Source organism: Cricetulus griseus (assembly GCF_003668045.3).
Source record: "Cricetulus griseus strain 17A/GY chromosome 1 unlocalized genomic scaffold, alternate assembly CriGri-PICRH-1.0 chr1_0, whole genome shotgun sequence".
NCBI lineage: Eukaryota > Metazoa > Chordata > Mammalia > Rodentia > Cricetidae > Cricetulus > Cricetulus griseus.
This window is the reverse complement of record NW_023276806.1, coordinates 255,001,651-255,020,910: the sequence shown is the minus strand read 5'-3', so window position 1 is coordinate 255,020,910 and position 19,260 is coordinate 255,001,651. Positions and strand designations below refer to the sequence as shown.

The following is a 19,260-nucleotide window of genomic DNA, read 5'->3' as shown; positions in this document are numbered from 1 at the left end:
TGGGAAATGTAGTAAAAAGTTTTGTGATGCCAGCAGGAAGTGACATAGCAGACAGACTCATTTATAAACAAGGGCAAGAAGGAAGTCATCCCTTTTTCTCTTCCTCCTGCTCTCTGCTCTGGAGCTGTCATGTGATCCTGGCAAGAGAAGACGCCAGCAGCTAGAGTCCAATAAGATAAGTCTTTATGGTTAATACTTCAGACTGAGCTAGCAGATGAGAAATCCCAGTCATTGGCCAAGCAGCATTTGTACCTAATAGAAGTCTCTGAATGTTCCTTGGGACCTTAACAGGGCAGCAGGGCTCGGGCTGCTTGGTGGAAAGACTTATTGTTATAAGCTATTGGCCTTGGCTATTCCCTGTCCACCTTCATCTGGAGGATGGAGTGGAGCATTCATCTTTCACCTTTTAGGATCCCGTGAGCATTCCTCTCCTAGTCAGTATAGTCTTCTGGTAATGAACTTGGGAGAGAGTCTTGGCCCATAGGAGAGGTCATTTTCCTCCATGGATTATGAGGATTTTTTTTTACCCTTTCAGGTAGGGGATGGCAGATGTGGGGACAAATACAAAGAGGAGCCTAGATTATGTGAAGCTGTCTGGCAGTGAGAGGTGTTATGTAGCACTGTAGCAAATTCGAGCTAGGGTGGGAATTCTAGAGGAGAGACAGACATCTGCAGAAAGCAGGAGAAAAGGTGCATGAGCACAGCTGTCCCGGTTAACTGTCTCACAATTTGATACAAGCTCATCTGGAAGAGAGACCCTCAACTGAGAAAATGCCTCCATCTGATTGGCTGATATGCAAGCCTGTGGAGGCATTTTCCTGATTAATGATTGATGTGAAAGAGTCCAGTCCATTGTAGAAGGCGCCATCCCTAGTCCTGGGTTCTATAAGAAAGCAGGCTTAGCATGCCTTGGTGAGCAAGCCAGTAATCACCACCCCTCCAAGGCCTCTGCATCAGCTCCTGCCTCCAGGTTCCTACCTTGACTTCCTGCATGACTTCTTTCAGTGATGGACAGTTACCTGTAAGTATAAGACAAAATAAATCCTTTCCTCCCCAAGTTGCTGTTGGTCATTATCTAGATAAGGTCACTATTGCTACATTGAAACACCATTATCAAAAAGCAAGTTGTCGAGGAAAAGTTTTATTTGGCTTTTACTTCCACATTGTAGTTCATCATTGAAGGAAGCCAGGACAGAAACTCAAACAGAGCAGGAACCGGGAGGCAGGAGCTGATGGAGAGGCCATGGAAGGATGCTGCTTACTGACTTGCTCCTCATGGACTACTCAGCCCACCTTCTTATAGAACCCAGGACCACCAGTCCCAAGATGGCACCACCCACAGTGGGCTGGGCCCTCCCCCATGAATCACTGGTTAAGAAAATTCCCTACAGCTGGATCTGATGGAAGCATTTTCTATACTGAGGTTCCCCAAGTAACTCTAGCTCGTGTCAAGCTGACATAAAACTAGCTAACACAATTGGCCCCTTGTCAACTTGACACACAAACATCACTGTTAAGACATAACTTTTCCTTTCTTGTTCTTTGAAAGATCACACATTAATATCAACAACACAATATAAACATTTCAAATTTTCAAAGTCCCACAATTTTAAAAAATTCAAACACTTAAAAATTCAGTCTCTTTAAAATAGCCAGTTTCTTTTAAAATACAAAGTCTTTTAAAATCCATGCACTAATCTATGTTCTTAGTGGGCTTCCCTTGGTTAGGAAGACCCAAGGGTGGGCCATCAGGCTCTCCTTCAGAGTGGGGAGGCTTGACTCAAGCCTGGGATCTCTGGGCCAGTCAGTTCCTTTTTTTGATTTTGTTTGTTTTGAGATAGGGTCTATTATGTAGTCCTGGCCAAATTGGAACTCATCTGCTTCTGTCTAGTGAGGCTGGCATTAAAGATGTGCACCACCATTCCCTGCATTGAACTGGTAATTTCTAAAGTCCATCTATTCTTTCCCTGAACAAGTGTCACAGTTGTCCAAGGAGTCCAAAGTACAGGGAGTCTGAGAAACAGTAGCCTTCCTGCTAAGAGCTGTGAGCATACCTTTCTTCATGCATTAGCAGCATACCATATGCTCTGTATTGGGGACAATCTGAGTCTTCCTTGGTTCCTGTCACCCCTGAGGACAGCTCTAAGGAGGGCTGGGTAGAAAGAGCCTTATGAGTCATCAGTGGAGACCATGAAAGTGTAAGACATTTGGGCCTTGTAGAGTAGCCAAGTATGGCTCACAGAGAATCCTCCTCAAAACCTTGTCTCCATTCCCCTCCTGGTAGCCAGGCCTACCCTGCTATGGACTGGTAAAACCTATACAACATAACCTGTCCCTCTTCTGATAATTTTTTAAAAATCCATTTTTATTCAGTTTCAAGTTTACAGCAAAATCAAGGAGAAAACATATAGAGTTCCCATATCCTTCCTATGATAGTGAGTGTCAATTGTCAAATTGACAGAATATAAAATCCCCTAGAAGACAAGTCTCCAGGCATATCTAGGAGGGATTGTCTAGATTAAGGTTAGGTCCTAAGAATGTCTGTGAAGGATTAACTTGTCCGTGTTAATTGATGTGTCACCAGGGAGTGGGTACTATTGAACAGGCCTGACCATGATGTTTGTTTGCTGGAAGAATGTGGAAGACTTTAGACTAGACAAGCAGTTGGATGCTTTAAACGGGAATTAATGGGGCATTCTAGTAGGAGTGTGGAAAACAGTGCTAGGGCAACTGGAACCATGGGGGTCCAGCTTGAAAAGTTTCAGATGGGAAGAATGTTAGTATGTGGCCTGGAGACCTCTCTTGTGAGGTTTTGGCAAAGAATGTGGCTGCTTTTGGCCCTTGTTCTAAAAATCTGCCTGAGGCTAAATTGAAGAGCTTTGGACTAATGACAGAAGAGATTTCAAGACACCTAGTATTGACTCTGTTGTGTTTATTAGTGGTCATGTTTGTGCAGATCTATAATGAAAAGGAACAAGCTGGACAAAGAGAAATACAAAGAAAAAAGGAGCACCAGGAAATGTAATTGAGCTAAGTTTAGTGCTCAAGGAGATGAAAGTTTAAAGAAATCCAGGTGTGGTTGTACATGCTTTGATCTTAGCACTCAGGAGCCAGAGTTAGGTGGACCTCTGAGTTTGATCCCATCCTGGCCTACAGAGCCAGTTCCAGGACAGCCAGCGATACACAGAGAAACCCCTATATCAAAAACAACAAAACAAAGGTTTAAAGAGTAATGACCTCAGGATAGAACCTACCCAGGTAAGCTTCCAACTCGTGAGAGTAATTAAAGAAAAGCTTAAGCAATGAAGGTGATGCGGATGCAATTAAATGATGGGGACCATGTTCCAGCCACATCAAGCAGAAGAGTTTAGCAATTTCAGCCGCATGGCTCTGGCTTTAGAGTCGAGGATACAAGAAAGGGGTTATGGAGTCTCCCTCCATGGCTAAGGAAAACTGCTGAGCCCAGTGTGTGTCAGGGCTGTCCCTGCATGGAGGGCTGGGGAAGGAAAGCTGTGAAGATGGAAGACTGGGTTGTATTGGAGACCCCAAGATGTTAGAGATGCCAGAGTTGTGGGATACCTGCCAAGAAGAACTGCTAACAGGGAGTGGAACAGAAAGAGAAGTGTGTTGCAGTCAACAAAGCTGGAAAGAGTTGGAGATCTAAAAACTGTTTTGACATCATACGTAGAGATGCGGAGTTTGGAGTTTTCCTAGCTGATAATTTGGTTCAATAGTTCCTTTCTATGCTCCCTTTCCTCCCTTTCTGAATGGTAATGAACACCCTGTGCTGTTGTATGTTGGAACTGTGTGATCAGCTTTTTTTTATTTTGATTTTACAGTTAAGAGATTGCCATGAGGCTCAGAAAAGACATTGAATTTTAGACTTTTAAGCAGTACTGAGACTGTGATAGACTATTGGACTGAAAGCATTTCCACTTATGATATGGCTACAAACCTATAGTGGAATATGGTACTCTGAATACCCATTGGCTTGTATATTTGAATGCTTAGTCATCAGGAAATGACACCATTTGAGGAGGGAGTGGCCTTGTTGGAGGATATATGTCACTGGGAGTGGGCTTTGAGGTTCTAAAAGCCCACATCAGGCCCAGAGTACTCTCTCTCTCTCTCTCTCCTCTCTCTCTCTCTCTCTCTCCTATCTCTCTCTCTCCTATCTCTCTCTCTCTCTCTCTCTCTCTCTCTCAGGATTAACTATTTCTCCAGCACCATGCCTGCCTGTAATAATTCAGGCAAACCTAGCCCTGCCCCTTTGGGACCTGGCAGAGTGTGTCACCTCTGTGCATGGCTCTGTATATAGGTGCAAAGGTCCCTTTAAAAGACAAGCTCTGGACTGGGCATTGGTAGTGCAAGCCTTTAATCCCAGCACTTGGGAGGCAGAGGCAGTCAGATCTCTGTGAGTTCGAGGTCAGCCTGGTCTCCAGAGCGAGTGCCAGCATAGGCTCCAAAGCTACAAAGAGAAACCTCTGCCCACTTCCACTCTCTCTTTCTGCTGTTTCTCTGAGGAAGCAGCTTTCTCTCTCTCTCTCTCTCTCTCTCTCTCTCTCTCTCTCTCTCTCTCTCTCTCTCCTCTCTATTTTTTCTCTCTCTCCCTTCCCCCAATAAACTTTCTACATAAGTTTTGTCTGCAGGTCTCTGTCTCTCACCCACCATTTGTTCCTCACCTGCATGGGATCTACCAAAGGTCCTACCTCATGTCGTATTCATAACACTTCCTGCCTCCATGCTCCCTGCTGCCATTCTCCACTGCAATGATAACAGACTAAGCCCCTGAAACTCTAAGCAAGCCCCCATGATATGGGAGGTCCTTCTGGATGCTGCGACTAGGTGTTGCTTTTATTGGTTGATGAATAAACCTGTTTCATCCCAAGAATAGGCAGGATTTAGCTAGGGGGGAATTCCGAACAAAGGGGCAGGGATAAGAAAAAGGACAGATACCATGTAGCTGTCAGGAAGGTAGGACGACCGCCAGGCATTCTCTGGTAAGATAAGGCCATGTGAAGATACACAGATTAATGGTTATGGGTTAATAAGTAAGAGAGAACTATCCAGTAAGAAGCTCAAGCCAATGGCCAAACAATTATAAATAGATATTAAGTTTCAGAGTGATTATTCATAGCAGCTTTGGGGATCTGATTAGTTGGAGAGAAACCAACCGGTCCATCGGGACTGAGACTAGACGAGAAAATCTTAACACCCCTAATTAGATATTTTCCTTTCTAAGAGTTGCCTTAATCGTGGTGTCTCTCATAGCAATAGAACAGTGACTAATACACGTAGGAATACACATTTTAAAATTAGATTAAAGGGCTGGAGAGATGGCTCAGAGGTTAAGAACACTGACTGTTCTTCCAGAGGTCCTGAGTTCAATTCCCAGAAACCACATGTTGGCTCACAACCACCTTGAATGAGATCTGGTGCCCTCTGCTGGCATGCAGGCAGAAGACTGTATACATAATAAATAAAGTCTTTAAAAAATAAAATATCTGCACATCAGAAGAGGGCACCAGATCTCATAAAGGATGGTTGGGAATTGAACTCAGGACCTCTGGAAGAGCAGTCGGTGCTCTTAACCTCTGAGCCATCTCTTTTACGCCATCCTAGAGCCCTCATCCAGTGGCTGATGGAAGCAGAGGCAGACACCCACAGATATACACTGAACTGAACTCTGGAACCTAGTTGCAGAGAGGGAGGAATGAAGATCGAAGGAGTCGGTACCAGGCTGATGACCTGTGGACAATGGAGAAAGTGAGCTGAACACTAGTTGCCCTCAGCTTCCTGTCTGTGGCTTCAAGCTGCCTTGACACCCCACTTCCCTGGGTTGTATTCTCAAACTCTGAGCCTGAATCTATGCTTCCTACTTAAATTGCTTTCGTCTGCACATTTTATCACAGAAGTGAAAAGAAGCTCCCAGCCTCTCCCCAAGTTCTTCCCATCACAGCACCCTGTCCCTCAGAACAGTGTATTTGCTACACTGGAGGAGCTCACACAGACATCACTCACAGGAGAGGGTGACTTCTCTAGGGTCTACTTTTGGTGTCACACATTCTATGGATACTGACCAATGTATAATGATGAATTTCAATGTTATATCATGAAGAAAAAATTTCATTTTCCTAAATATTTTGTGCGGTGACTGGAAAAAAAAGACTGTGTGTGTGTGTGTGTGTGTGTGTGTGTGTGTGTGTGTGTGTGTGTATGTAGATGTCTGAGGAGGCCAAAAGAGGGTGTCAGATCCCCCTGAAACTGGAATTGTTAGCCACCTCACATGGGTGTTGGAAATCAAACTCCAGTCCTCTGTAAGAGGAGCAAGTACTCTGTTAACTGCTTCAGTCTCCTGTGTGTCAACTTTGAAAGAAATAAAAAAGTGATTCCAATATTGACTTCGGCTCAGTAATTAGGGTAGGGAAGGAAGACTGATTTTATGACTAAAGCTTTAGGCTGGGGATGTAGCTTAGTGATAGTCCTTCATTGCCCAGCATGTGCAAAGCTCTGGGTTTGATTTCCAGCATTGCAAATCAATAAACAAATTGAAGTTCCTCCCCCAAACTTCTCAATCTTGGTCTCTCAGGAAGACAAGAGGGCGGCTGGCTTTTTTAATTCTTTGCTATGCCATCTCCATCCCTCAGCTGCTGCATAGGAGATTCCTAGGGAGTGGAACACAGTAAAAAAGACTAGCAAGAAAATGGGTGTTCTGATGGCCCGTGAGGTCCCAGCTGGTACTGAGGGCTTACCAATGAGAGCTAAGTTTCCTAGATGTGGCATGCATACGCCTTTCCTGATTGGTTGCTGCTGACTCCCGACTCCTCCATCCGTCTCTCAGTCTTGACAGTTGTCCTTAACTATCAACTCAAAATGGCCTGAACTCAGAGAGGACAGCCTCACTTGGGGAAGTACTTGGATCAAGTTGGCCTGTGAGTATTGCCTTAGCTCTTTCTTGATGTAGGAAAACTTAGTCCGCTGTGGGTGGCACCATTCCCTAGGAAGAGGTTTCCTAATGGGATAAAACAAAACGAAACAAAACAACAACAACAGCAAAAAAAAAAAAAAAAACAGAGAAAGAGCAAAACACAGGCAAGCAATGATGCTCTTGCCTATGGATGTGATGTAACTCAAGGCTTGAGGACCTGCCTTGACTTCCCCAGTGATAGACTGTAACTTAGAAATGTCAGCAAAATAAACCCTTCCTCCCCCAATTTGCCCTTTGTCAGGGTACTCTAGCATGGAAACAGAAATGAAACCAGCGCATTTCCCAATTAGCAAACTGTCAGCACAGCTCTGGTTCCAGACTCCAGACACAAGGGGTGCTTTTGTTCCCACTCATTTTACTCCAGGTCCAAGTTTTGCACATGTGTTTGACGGTACCAGAATGTCCTGGAACTCACACAGATTCTCCTACCTCTGCCTGTCATGGCCACATGAGACTGAGAAACATCCAGGGTATTTGAAATACCGACATGCACATGTGTGTGAGGAAATTGCTTGAGACTGTTGTGGCTTAATGGGTGGCTTACCACGTTGATGGGCAGCTAATACATAGGCAGCAGGTATTATGTCCCTTCTCCTTTAGTGAAGAGCATGCATGTAAATATCTCAGACTGGCTATTTTGTAATAAATTTCTGGAGGCTTAGAAGATGGCACATGTGTTGATTTTCTGTGACTATAATAAATTACCTGAGGTGGTTACTTTTTAAAGAAAAGAGGCTTATTTAACAAACACATCTGAAGACTCAAAGGCATGAGCTCTATGAAGACCTCAAATTAGATGGCATCAAAGGTTAGGAGTCTGTTATAATCATGTCACCCAACAAGAGCCAGAGAGAGGGAGGGAGGGAGAGGGCAGGGAGGGAGGGAGAGAAAGAGGGGGGAGGACTGGGACCCCATGAGTACTGTCCAGGGCATGCTTCACTTGTCCTAAGGACCCCCATGCCGGGCCCCTTAAAGGCTCCTAACTACCTGGAGACTGAGCTTCTGACCCTCCCACCTTTACGAGAAAGTATGCCATGTGCAAACCATAGCAGGGCTGAGGGCAGAGTCTCCCTTGCTCTATTTTACAAGTGCACCAATGTCATTCATGAGCATGGAGCCCATGTGACCCTGTCAACTCCTCAAAGGCCCTGCCTCTTCTGGAGTTAAGTTTCATCACATGACTATGGGGACACCGGCCTTCAGTCCCCCATCGTGGGATCCTTGCACACAGGAGGCACTGCTCTCTCCCACGTGTTTAATTACTCTGCCATCTTCCTTCACCAGTGTGGACTTGTGGCTATTTTATGTTTTCAATATAAAGTCTAATATCAATTTATTTTATTGCTAAGTGTTCCAGCATAGGTCACCATTTCCTCCACACATTTTTGCATGTGAGACTTTTGAACGTGATGATTTTCCATGTTTTTACTCGCTCATGTGTCCCTTCAGCAAACACCAGTTGACATGGTCATGAATTTCCCTGCTTCCTTTCTCACCCCTAAGTGTTCGATCGCCCCTGACTTCCCTTCTGATAACCCTTCCTCAGAACACTCTTTTACTGCCTAGTAGCCCCCACCCCCACTTTTCCAGGGACTATCCTTATAGCGTGGCATTGGACTCTGGGGGCCCCACAAATCTTCCAGGATAAAAATACTTTGTTGCCTGGGAGTGAGGCCCCTGACTTATCTTGGGGTGAATGAGTACACCAAGACTCTTGACACGCCTCTAGGGGCCTTTGACCTTTCTCAGGGAAAAAGAAAAGAGGAACAGCCCTCTTACTTCATATGGTTTTGTCTTTAGTTTTTTTATAGCAGTAATGGAGTATGAATGGTAGATGGTATTGAGAGTCTGAGATGGGGACAGGGTGAGCAAAAGGAAGGCAAGGAGCAGAGGCAGAGCTGAGGTGTGAAGACTAGAGATGGACCCTACAGTGGGGCTCCCCCATCCAGGCCTGGCTGCTGTTCCTCTCACAGGTCTCCAGAGCCCGCCTACCCAGGCCAACCACTTCCCCAATCAAAGCCCCTGTTCTTCCTCAGGTCTTGCAGCTCACAGATGCTGAGAAACAGGGAGACTCCTGCCTACCCCATCCAAAGCCTCCCTTCTTCTCCTCTCCTCCACTGACAGAATTTAGGGGTTATGGCCTGGAGGTGTTCACAGCTGCTACTGGCCCCTGTGCTGCTGCCCCTCCTGGCCTCAGGTGAGATGGTTGGGGACACAAGGGGTTGAGAAGTGGAAAGAAAGGACAAGGGTCAGGCAGGGATCAGGCTGACCCTGTGATCAGGGGTGGCTTCAGGGCCGTGCTCTGAGCCTGGGTGCTAGATGTCATCACCCTTCAGCTTTCCCAGCCCTGTAAACAACTGTATACAGCTGGGGCTCTGACCTGAGGGTTTGTTGTCCAGGTACCTGGGGGTCGACAGTTGTATCTGAGGAACTTCACCAAGTGGTGGGACAGAACTTCTCCGTGAGGTGCCAGTACAAACCCGAGGCAGGGCCTTATGTGCCGAAATCCTGGTGTCGGCAGACATCTCCTAATAGATGTAACCGAGTGGTCACAACCTCTGAGCCTCGGAAAGCCATCAAGGAATCACAACACGCCATCTGGGACGATCCCGAAGCTGGCTTCTTCAGCGTCACCATCACTCCGCTCACGGAGAAGGACTCGGCAGTCTACTGGTGCGGGTCATTTAACCCTTCCCGCAACGTGATCAACATTCTCAGAAACATCAGCCTGGTGGTGTCTCCAGGTGAGGCCGCTCCTAGGGACCAAGTGAAAATATCTATTGTTTATCCCTTGTCTCTGTCACCCCCAATCCTGACATCTGCTCTGACTGGGGAGAGCGTGGTGCTCTGTCCCCTCGGACAGCTTCCTATCTCTGTCATTACTGACTCAGGAACCGAGAAAAAGTGTCTAAGTCTCATGGAGCAGGAACCTGGAGTCTCTCCCGACTCTTACTTATTTTAGCCTGGTATGGTGCAACTTTAACCTCATTTGGGAGGCAGAGGCAGAGGCAGAGAGGCAGAGAGGCAGAGAGGCAGAGGGGCAGAGAGAGAGGCAGAGGCAGGTGGATCTTTGTGAGTTACCATCAGCCTGGTCTACAGAGCAAGTTCCTGGCCAGCCAGAGCTACATAGTGAGATTCTGTCTCAAAAAAAAAAAAAAAAAAAAAAAATTGGAATGTCTTTACTGGCACATGTATGCTTGTGGCCATGGAGGCCAGAATCCCTTGGGGCTAGAGTCACAAGTGGCTGTGAACCACCCAGTGTGAGTGCTGGGACCCAAACTAAGCTCCTCTGCAGGAGTAGCTGTGTTGTCAGTGGCCGAGCCGTCTCACACAGGCACCAGTACAGATCACTGCTGACCCGAGGGACCCCTCCCCCCAGGACCTGCTCTGGGCTCCCCTATATCCCGTCACTGTTTTGGGGTTAGACTGGATTCGCCCTTCAGGACCGCACTCAGTCATCCTCTCTCTTTCTGTTACAGTCCTGTCCACTCTTCCTCCATCGACCAGCATCTGGCTCCAAACAAAGATGGGTAGGTTTTCGAGGAGCAAAGATGATTGGTCAGGGAACACGGGAGCCTGAGATTCAGTGGGGCCTTCCCCTCGGGTAGATCCCCTGGGGACTTGACAATGAGGAAGCTGCCCTCCAGGGCTTCGGATAGAGAGAGATGATGTGTGCTATCTGGTCCAGTGCCACCCACACCACATTTGATTCAGGCATAAAGATCCCTGGTTCAACCTAAGCAGGTTTAAACACCAAACCGAAGCACAACATACAAACGGCCAGGGAAGTTCTCAGCATCACTGACTACTAGGGACATGTGAATGAAAACCACAGTGAGATAGACCATCTCACTCCAGTAAGAATCACTCCTCCTGAAAAGAGCAAAGGTAACAGGTACGGGGAAGACGTGGAGAAAGGTAACCCTCTGGCCCGTGGGAGTGTAGACTAGTACAGCTGTTGTGAAAACAGCTGCAAGTACTGTGTCCTACCAAACCTGTGATCCCAGCTCTTGAGAGGTGGAGGCAGGAGGATCACAAGGTCACCATCTTGAGCTATGCAGTAAGCTGAAGGTCAGCCTGGGCTACATGAAACTCTGACTTAAAAAAAAAAAAAGTGGTGGCCCACTTCTTTAATCCCAGCACTCAGGAGGCAGAGGCAGGTGGATCTCTGTGAATTTGAGGCCAGCCTGGTCTATACAGGGAGTTCTAGGCAAGTCAGAGCTACTTTGTGGAACCCTATCTCAAAAACCACCAAACAACAACAATCAAATGCTGATTTAATAGACATTGGAAATTGATGGGTGGGTACCACAAGCTGAGAGAAGCGAGAAACGAGTGATACGTGCTGGGCTAAAGAGAAATATGAAGGGGAAAATTCCAATCTTGTGTTGCACAGTGGAGAGATCATAGACGACAGTAACATACTATTTTTTATTAAAACTTTAGAATGTTTACTTAGTTTATGTGTATGCATGTTTTGCCTGCATGTATATATGTGCAACTTGTACATGCCTGGTTCTTATGTAGTCAGAAGAAGGTGTTGTATCTCCTGGAACTGGAGTTACAGATGGTTGTGAGTCACCCTGTAGGTGCTCGGAATCAAACCCCAGTCCTCTGGAAGAGCAGCCAGTGCTCTTAACCTATGAGCCATCTCTCCAGCCCCAAACATTCTTAAGAGTTTGTGAAAAGGATTTTAATGTCTTTACCATGAATAAATCATAAATATTGAGTACACAGGTTGACTTTGGTTTGAGTGTCACACAATATATACAAGCATTGAAACAGCAAGTGACATAGAATGATGTGTAAAAGCCCCTTTAAAAGTTATTATTATTCTTGTTGTCATGTGTATGAATGCATGGGCCGTGGTGCACGTGTGGAGGTCAGGGGATAACTTTTGGGGTGGCCTCTCTCCTTCCACTGTGGGTTCAAAGGTTCAAACTCAGGTCTTCAGGCTATCTCAACAGCCAATAAATATGTAACTGTTTGAAGTTAAAGATGTTAGGCCCAGTTACCCTGAGCCTCCCACATCTTTCCCAGGTTAGGGCCTAGACCCCATTCTCCCTTTCATGCATAGCTGTCTTCTCGTTTTCCCTCTAGCCTCATCCACTCTTCCTCCAAAGATGGCCACCTGGCTCCCAACAAGCACAGGTAGGCTTGCCAAGAGGAAAGAGGGGGTAGCCAGGCAACTGGGGGGTGGTGAGGTTAGGGGAGGCTGGCCTTTAGGGATGATGCCATTATATGTGTAAAAAATTTAAGTATAAGCTAAAGATTTTAGGAGCTGTGAGGTGGGGTTCCATCTGAAACCCTTCTCTACTTCCTCTCATGGTTCTTGGGACCCAGTATTGGCCTCTGTACTGGTCATCTGAGCAACCACCATCTTTGTGTCTTTCTTAGTTCTGACCACTTCTCCAGAGGAAACCACTGGCTCTTTCATCAATGGCTCTGAGCACAGGTGAGTCAGGTGTCTTTAGAGGGAGGGTCCTGGGAGATCATATAGTCAAGGAACCAGGGAGCCCCGGGGCCATTCTAGGATGTCTGGACACCGAGTTCTGCAGAGGATATCCCTAGTGCAGACAGGGAGGTGGGGAAAGAAGGATGGGGGCTGGGTGGCAGGTCCCGAGCACTGGAAGAGCTGTAGAAGAGACAGGGAGGGTCAGAATGAACCAGAAACCCTGTGAGGAAGAGTGGAAAGAAATGTTTGAAGAAAGAATAGACATATAAATTTCACCGGATTGTAGGAAAAGGAAGGGTCTCAGATCACAGACTCATTCAGAGCTAGAAAGATGGCTCAATGATTAAAGAAAGTGTTCTGCTATGCAAGGATAACTACCAGAGTTTGGGTCCCTGGCACCCACATAAAAGCTGGGTATGGCAGCATGTGTCTGTAATCAGTGTTGGGAAGCAGAGACAGGCAGATCTCAGGGGCTCGATGGCCAGCTAGTCTCACCAACCAGTGAGCTCTAGGCTAAGAAAGAGACCCTTGCAAGGCCAGGGCTACACAAACAGCTAGCTCTAAAAAACAGCAACAAACAGAATTAGAAAAAACCCAACTACTTCCCCAAATCCAACAATCAACAACAAAACTCAAAATAAGAAAACTCCCAGAATCAATCAACTGTTGAGCTAGGCAAGGTTGTCAGATACAAGATCAACAAAGATCATGCCTGGGTTCAATTCCCAATCTCCACAACAGGCTTACAATGCCTGTATCTCCAATTCTTGGGATCTGACACCCTCTTCTGGCCTCTGTGGGCATGCACATGGTACATACATATGTGCAGGCAAAACATTCGTACCAAATGTAAAATAAAGATAAATTTAAAAAGTGTTACCTCTGAGAATAGTGCATTAAAGGCTCAGGAAGTATGAGGAGTCTGCTGTGGCCACACATGTCTGTAATCCCCATATTGGCAGGTGGAGGCCAGGGGATCCGGAGTTAAAGGTCATCCTGGTCTATAGAAAGAGTTTGAAGCCAGTCTGAGCTACTATCTTAAACACTATCTTAAAAAAAAAAAAAAAAGGAGGGATGAGTGGAACAGGGGACAAGGCTGGAGGCATGCAGCAGATCTGTGTAAATTCAGGGACAGACTGTAACATAAAGTGACACCTCCAAAACACTTGGGGCAAGGTCCCATTATTTGGAAGACTAGTTACATAATTTAAGAATGAACTCCAACTTCCATTACTATACACAATCTGATTTCCAGATAGATTCAAACTGCATAACTAGTAAAAAGAAACTCAAGTTAATTTTTTAAAAAGCAATGAGGCTGGACATGGTGGCACACTCCTTTAATCCCAGCACCCAGGAGTCAGAGGCAAGTGGATCTCTATGAGTTTGAAGTCAGCCGTCTACATAGTGAGTTTCAGGACAGTTAGGGCTACTCAATAGGAAGACCCTGACAAATAAATAAATAAATAAATAAATAAATAAATAAATAAATAAATGAAAAGCAGATGACTGAGTGAGGAGGAGATGGTTTTATATGTTTGTTTGATTTTTTTTCAGAAAACTTTAAAAACACACATCATGGGGAGGGTGTGTTCAAGGAGGGGGAATTCTACTCAACAAACAGCATTGTGGGAAATGTTCACACGCAGATAGCAGACTGAGAAAATTAATTTTAAAAAGCTGAAGACAAACACAGCAGTGTGGTTTATGGTTCTCAAAGAAAAAGATGGCAATCCCAGTGGAAAATGTCAGACAAGAAAGGCAATTAGTGGAAGAGAAAATCTGAAAGGCAAATGTATGTGTTCACTCCTGCCAATAAGTTAAAATCACCAAGGATCACCACCTCACATCTTGATAATGAGCAATGTGGCCAGGTACAGGGAAGTGTTTCCAGTTGGGACTGTTGTGGGCTCCTGAACCCTGAGTATAGTCCGTGGTGGCACAGACTCCTCCCATCTATGAGAGGGCAGAGCAACACCCCCCCCCACCCTGTTTCAGAGCCTCTTAAGGATCAGCCAAAATTTCACAACCCAAAAGATGAGCTCCAGAGACTGCACAGTTCTGGACCAGAGAGAGCCATTAAGGAATAACAACTCAGGTCCCCTTCATAAGTGGCTCTCTGTGACCTCCTCACTGGCCTGTAGAGCTCTGGACACCTCCTCCCAGCAGACCTGTCTTTGTGACTGCAGCAGCCCCTGCTTCTGGGCTGGCTTGATGGCTCTCTGGTTGACCCTCCAGGGAGGAGGGTCCTTCCCTCAGCTGTTCAGATACCAAGCCAGAGTTTTTACCCTTCCAGCTGGGTTTATTACAAGTGGGTTTCCTCTCAGGCTCAGAGACCCCACGGCTCTCATCCCCACTCGTGTCCATTGTCCCTCCAGAGTTCAGGGTGGGCATTTGTGCACATAAACTCCCAGCTGGGGGCCACTTAGAAGCAAGCGATGTCCCGACCCAGGCTCCTCTTTCTGCTCCCTGCCTCCAGAAACCAAAGTTCTCCTTCCTCTCCTGGCTGCATCTCCCCGAGAATTCTGGTCTTCGTGCAGTATGGACTCCTCCTGTTCAAGGGCCTGATGCTGTCAGTTTTCTGTGTGGTCCTTTGCGGGAGGTGCTGCCAAGTAAGTTGACCTGGCTTGGGGTGAGGGTGCTCTATAAGATCCAGTGAGTGATCTAGAATAATCATGTTTTCAGTTTTGAATGAATGTGTTTATTAATTACATAGCAAGCCAAAGTAAAGGATTAAACACCAAATAGTAGTAGAGAGAGCAAACCATCATGAAACTGATCACTTAAAACATCCATTGAAACTAAGGAAGCCCCATGCAGGCATCAGTTGGAGTTTCCAATAGAGTCCCAAGCAGAGCAGTGTCTGAACCCTCAGGTTGGGCTTCCGAAAACAAACAAACAGAAGACAGATACCATCAAACTCACAACACCCCACAAAAAAACAGTCAGGGAAGTTGAAGCAGCCACTGGTTCCCAGTAGAGCTTTCCCTCCACCCATCAGCTTCCCATGGCCTCTCTGCCCCTGCCCTTCATATCACAATAGTGGCTTCCGGAGATGTCACCCTTCAGCTGCTCCCAGGAGCACAATGTTTTCACTCCTGGCCTGTTTTTGCTGTTCCCTTCCCTCCCTGCCACAAGGTTAGAAGGGCTAGGCCCCACCTGTCCCCAGACTAGAGGCCTTGGAAGACACTCTGAAACAAACCTAGTTCATTCTGAATGGGGCACAGGAAAGCCTCACATTCAGAGCTCAGTGAGCTCAAACACCACACACATGCACACGTACACACAGACATGCACAGGTACACACATGCACAGGTACACACATGCCACACTCATACACGCATGCACACACCCCCACATACATACCAGTGTAATGTACATTACAGGGGCAGTAGAGCTGGGGTCACAACTGTCCCATCCTGGGGAGATGGATGGAAGTGCCATTGCTTGGACTCCCTGACCATTCCTTAGAAAGCGGCCTCCCAGGAGGAGAGTGCCCCAGGGCCCTTGTTGGAAATCTCTCTTCTGGGTCAGAGACAAGCAGAAGATGCCTGAAGGAAGGGCTGGGGAGGAAGAGGAAGGAAGAAGGTTCCAGATAGCAGTCCTGAGGCAGGAGAAGGCAATGTAGAAAGGCTTCGGTTGTGAATTTCCCCTTCACCTTTCTTCCTCAGAGACAGGAGTACACAGCTGAGACAGTGAAGCTGGAGGTTACGGAATATGCCAGCCTTCCTGACATCTCCGAGTCCTTGGGCACATTTGGCTATCTCTCAGGATGTGAGAAGAATGCTTATTCTCCCAGCCCTATGCAGTGACCAGAGCTGCCCAACCACTGAGTACTACAACCCTACTGAAGCCCCCAAGCAGCCCATGGCAGACAAGTGCCAGGCCTCCCCCTCAAATCACCAGTGGTGACTGTCACTCTGGCACCCAGCACCCTAAGACCCACACCCCCACAGCCCATAGCTCCCCCAAGCTGACCACCCATGGGAAGTTAATCTGCATTGGGGTCAGACCCTCTCACAGCACCCCAGCACCAGCTCAAGTATCTCCCAGAACCCTACACCTCTGCCTTTTCTTTCAGGACTTTCTCGTTCTCTCTCCTGCCTCCATTAGAACATATGTCTCACAGGCTCTGTTTCTGGAGTGAGCTACTCACAAGCACTGTGTATGTCCACTTGTGCTTAAGTTCAGTCTCTTGGACTGCATCAGAGTGGAACACAGTAACACCATTTCCTCTGAGCTTCCTCTCCTCTTGCTCCAGATTCCTTAAAAATGAAAGAAAAAAATGACTTAAATGATAAAATGGGGAACCAAGAAAGGCTGTGATCTGCAGACTACAAACAGAGGAAGTCAAAAAGTTAAAGAAAAAAACTGGCTTTAACAGGACAAAAACCACCCTAAACAGTCCATTCACCCAGCTATACACAGGAGCTGACCACCAGGGGTCAGTGTTGTGTTGATTTATCAAGCGAGGTCATTCATTTCATCTTCACAGAGAAAGTCTGGTTGTACAAACACGATTATTGACTGTGTGCATATGTGGGTGTGTGTGTGTGTGGGGATGTCCTTTAGGGAACAAAAAATGTCACATGCCAGAGTGATGTTCAGAGCAGGTGACATCCAGTATGCCTGGACACCAGACATTCATCATGGACATCCACTATGGACAGCAAGCTGAATGCTAGCCTTGCAACCATGAAAAGGAGACCATGAAGACAGCACGTTTCCCTCCTGTTTGGGTGCCTTGTTCAGCTTTGGTCTGAGGGCTCTTGTTTTGCATTATTGCATCTTGTTTTGTCATGTCTGGTTGTTATCTCTTGGAGGCTTGCTATTTTTTGATGGGAGATGTGTGGGAGGGGCTGGGAGGAGGGGAGGGAGGGAGGGAAACTGTGGTCAGGATATATTGTATGAGAGAAGAATCTATTTTCAATGAAATACATAAATAAGTAACAATTAAAATTAAATTAGAATATGTATGTTAAAAATTAGAGAGGAGAAGTAACCGGAAGAGGACAGCAGTTCCAGTAGACTCAATGCCCTGTTTGCCTCCTCTGGCACTGCAATATGTTATACACAGACATACGTTCAGGTAAAGCACCCATACTCTAAAATAAAATAAACCTGAAACAAACACCCATCAAATGACAAACATTCTCTGTTATTTCTTGTCTCTTAAGATAAACTGTTTTTTTTTTTTGTGTGTGTGTGTGTGTGTGTTTTTGAGACAGGGTCTATACATCACCCTGACTGTCTTAGAACTGTCTATGTAGACCAAGCTAGGCTAGCCTCAAACCCACAGAGATCCATATGCCTGCCTCTACTTCCCCAGAGCTGGGATTGAATTATCCACCATTATGCCTGGCTGGATAAACTTATTGTTTTCATTTTAACTTCTGACTTTAAGACTTTTCATCTCCTATAGTAGAATAGTTGTTCTATGTATTTCTCTCTAAGTTATTTTTTCAAGTTATTCTCTTTATAGCATTTGACAGTCTTGTTCATCTTGTTTTTCCTCCTCCTCCTCTTTAGGACTCACCCCTTAAGATCACCCAAGGGCAAATAGAGGTGAGAATCTTGCCAGAGAAGCCCAAATGCATACACATATTTAGCATATCTTAAAGTTACCCAAATCAGAGACTAGCAAAAGCCAAGAAAATATCTTGAATTATTGGGAAAAAATTTTCATCTCCTTTTTACAATTAGGCTAAACAAAACCACAAGAGGAATTAAAGATTAAGTAAGAAGATATTTAAAAGCAAAACAAATATATGTGTGTTGAGGTAGAGATGTAAGAAACTGAAGACAGGAGCCATAGAGTGGAAAAAAGACCAGAGAATTAAAATCCCAAAGATAGGCATGATGGCACAAACCTGGAATGCCCAGCCCAAGGGAAGCAGAGGCAGGAGGATGAATAATCCAAGATTACCAAGATCAAGTTACACAGTGGGTTTGAGGTCAACTTAGGCTGCATGAGAGACATGACTAAAAAAATCCAAAACAAATTTAGATTTTCTGTGTTTCAAGACACCACGAGGAAACGAAAAAGGAAAAAGAAAAAGAAAAAGAAAAAAGGGGTTGAGGAGAAGGTATGGAAAGCAGACAGACAGACACCACACACATACAAACACACACACACACACACACACACACACACACACACACACACACACACGGAGGACACTAGGCAGCAATAACCTAACTCCCTCTCAGTAGCAGTCTTAGTAAGGGTTTCTATTGTTGTGATGAAACACCATGACCAGAAGCAACTGGGGGAGGGAAGGGTTTGTCTCACTTCAGGTACAGTCCATCACTGAGGGAAGTCAGGGAAGGGAACTGAAGCAGAGGCCATGGAGAGGCACTGCTTACTGGCTTGCTCCCCAAGGCCTGCTCAGGCTGCTTTCTTATAGCATCCAGGACCACCTGCCCAGGGGTGGCACTGCTCAAAGAGAGATGGGTCCTCCTATAGCAATCATCTATCAAGAAAATGCACTACAGGTTTGCCCACCGGCCGACCTGGTGAGGGCATAGTCACAATTGAGATTCCCTCTTCCCAAATGATTCTGACTTGTGTCAAGGTGACAGTAGGCCCTACCTCCTGAAAGTTCTGTCACTTCTCAGTATACACAGACAGGTGGCCAAGCCTTTAACACATGAGCCTTTAGAAGACACTTGTCCAAACTGTCATAGGTTCCAAGAGACAGCCCCTTGGAGAAGCACCTTAGGGTTTTGGTTTGGTGGGCTTGGTGGTGTACAGCCTCGTCAGCTGGATACACACCAGTGACATCAGTAGGGCAGGCTTGGAAGCTCTGAGGTGGAC

At 46.1% G+C, this 19,260-nt stretch overlaps 1 protein-coding gene across 11 annotated transcripts; it reads left to right on the top strand.

Moving 5' to 3' along the window:
• Positions 1-113: 113 nt before the first annotated feature.
• Treml4 (triggering receptor expressed on myeloid cells like 4) lies at positions 114-17,301 on the top strand. Of its 11 annotated transcripts, none has more exons than XM_035451496.1 (9): positions 5,613-5,766; positions 6,842-6,932; positions 9,113-9,185; positions 9,388-9,732; positions 10,468-10,518; positions 12,089-12,139; positions 12,386-12,443; positions 14,923-15,055; positions 16,115-17,301. In XM_035451496.1, exons 3-9 carry the CDS (start codon positions 9,125-9,127, stop codon positions 16,253-16,255), a joined length of 840 nt encoding a protein of 279 aa, XP_035307387.1. In that variant the 5' UTR covers positions 5,613-5,766; positions 6,842-6,932; positions 9,113-9,124; the 3' UTR covers positions 16,256-17,301. The 11 variants fall into 11 exon arrangements, with proteins under 11 accessions (XP_035307385.1, XP_035307382.1, XP_027250320.1 ...); XM_027394516.2 differs by having other exon boundaries at positions 9,025-9,185; XM_027394515.2 differs by having other exon boundaries at positions 6,648-6,932; positions 9,025-9,185.
• Positions 17,302-19,260: the final 1,959 nt, after the last annotated feature.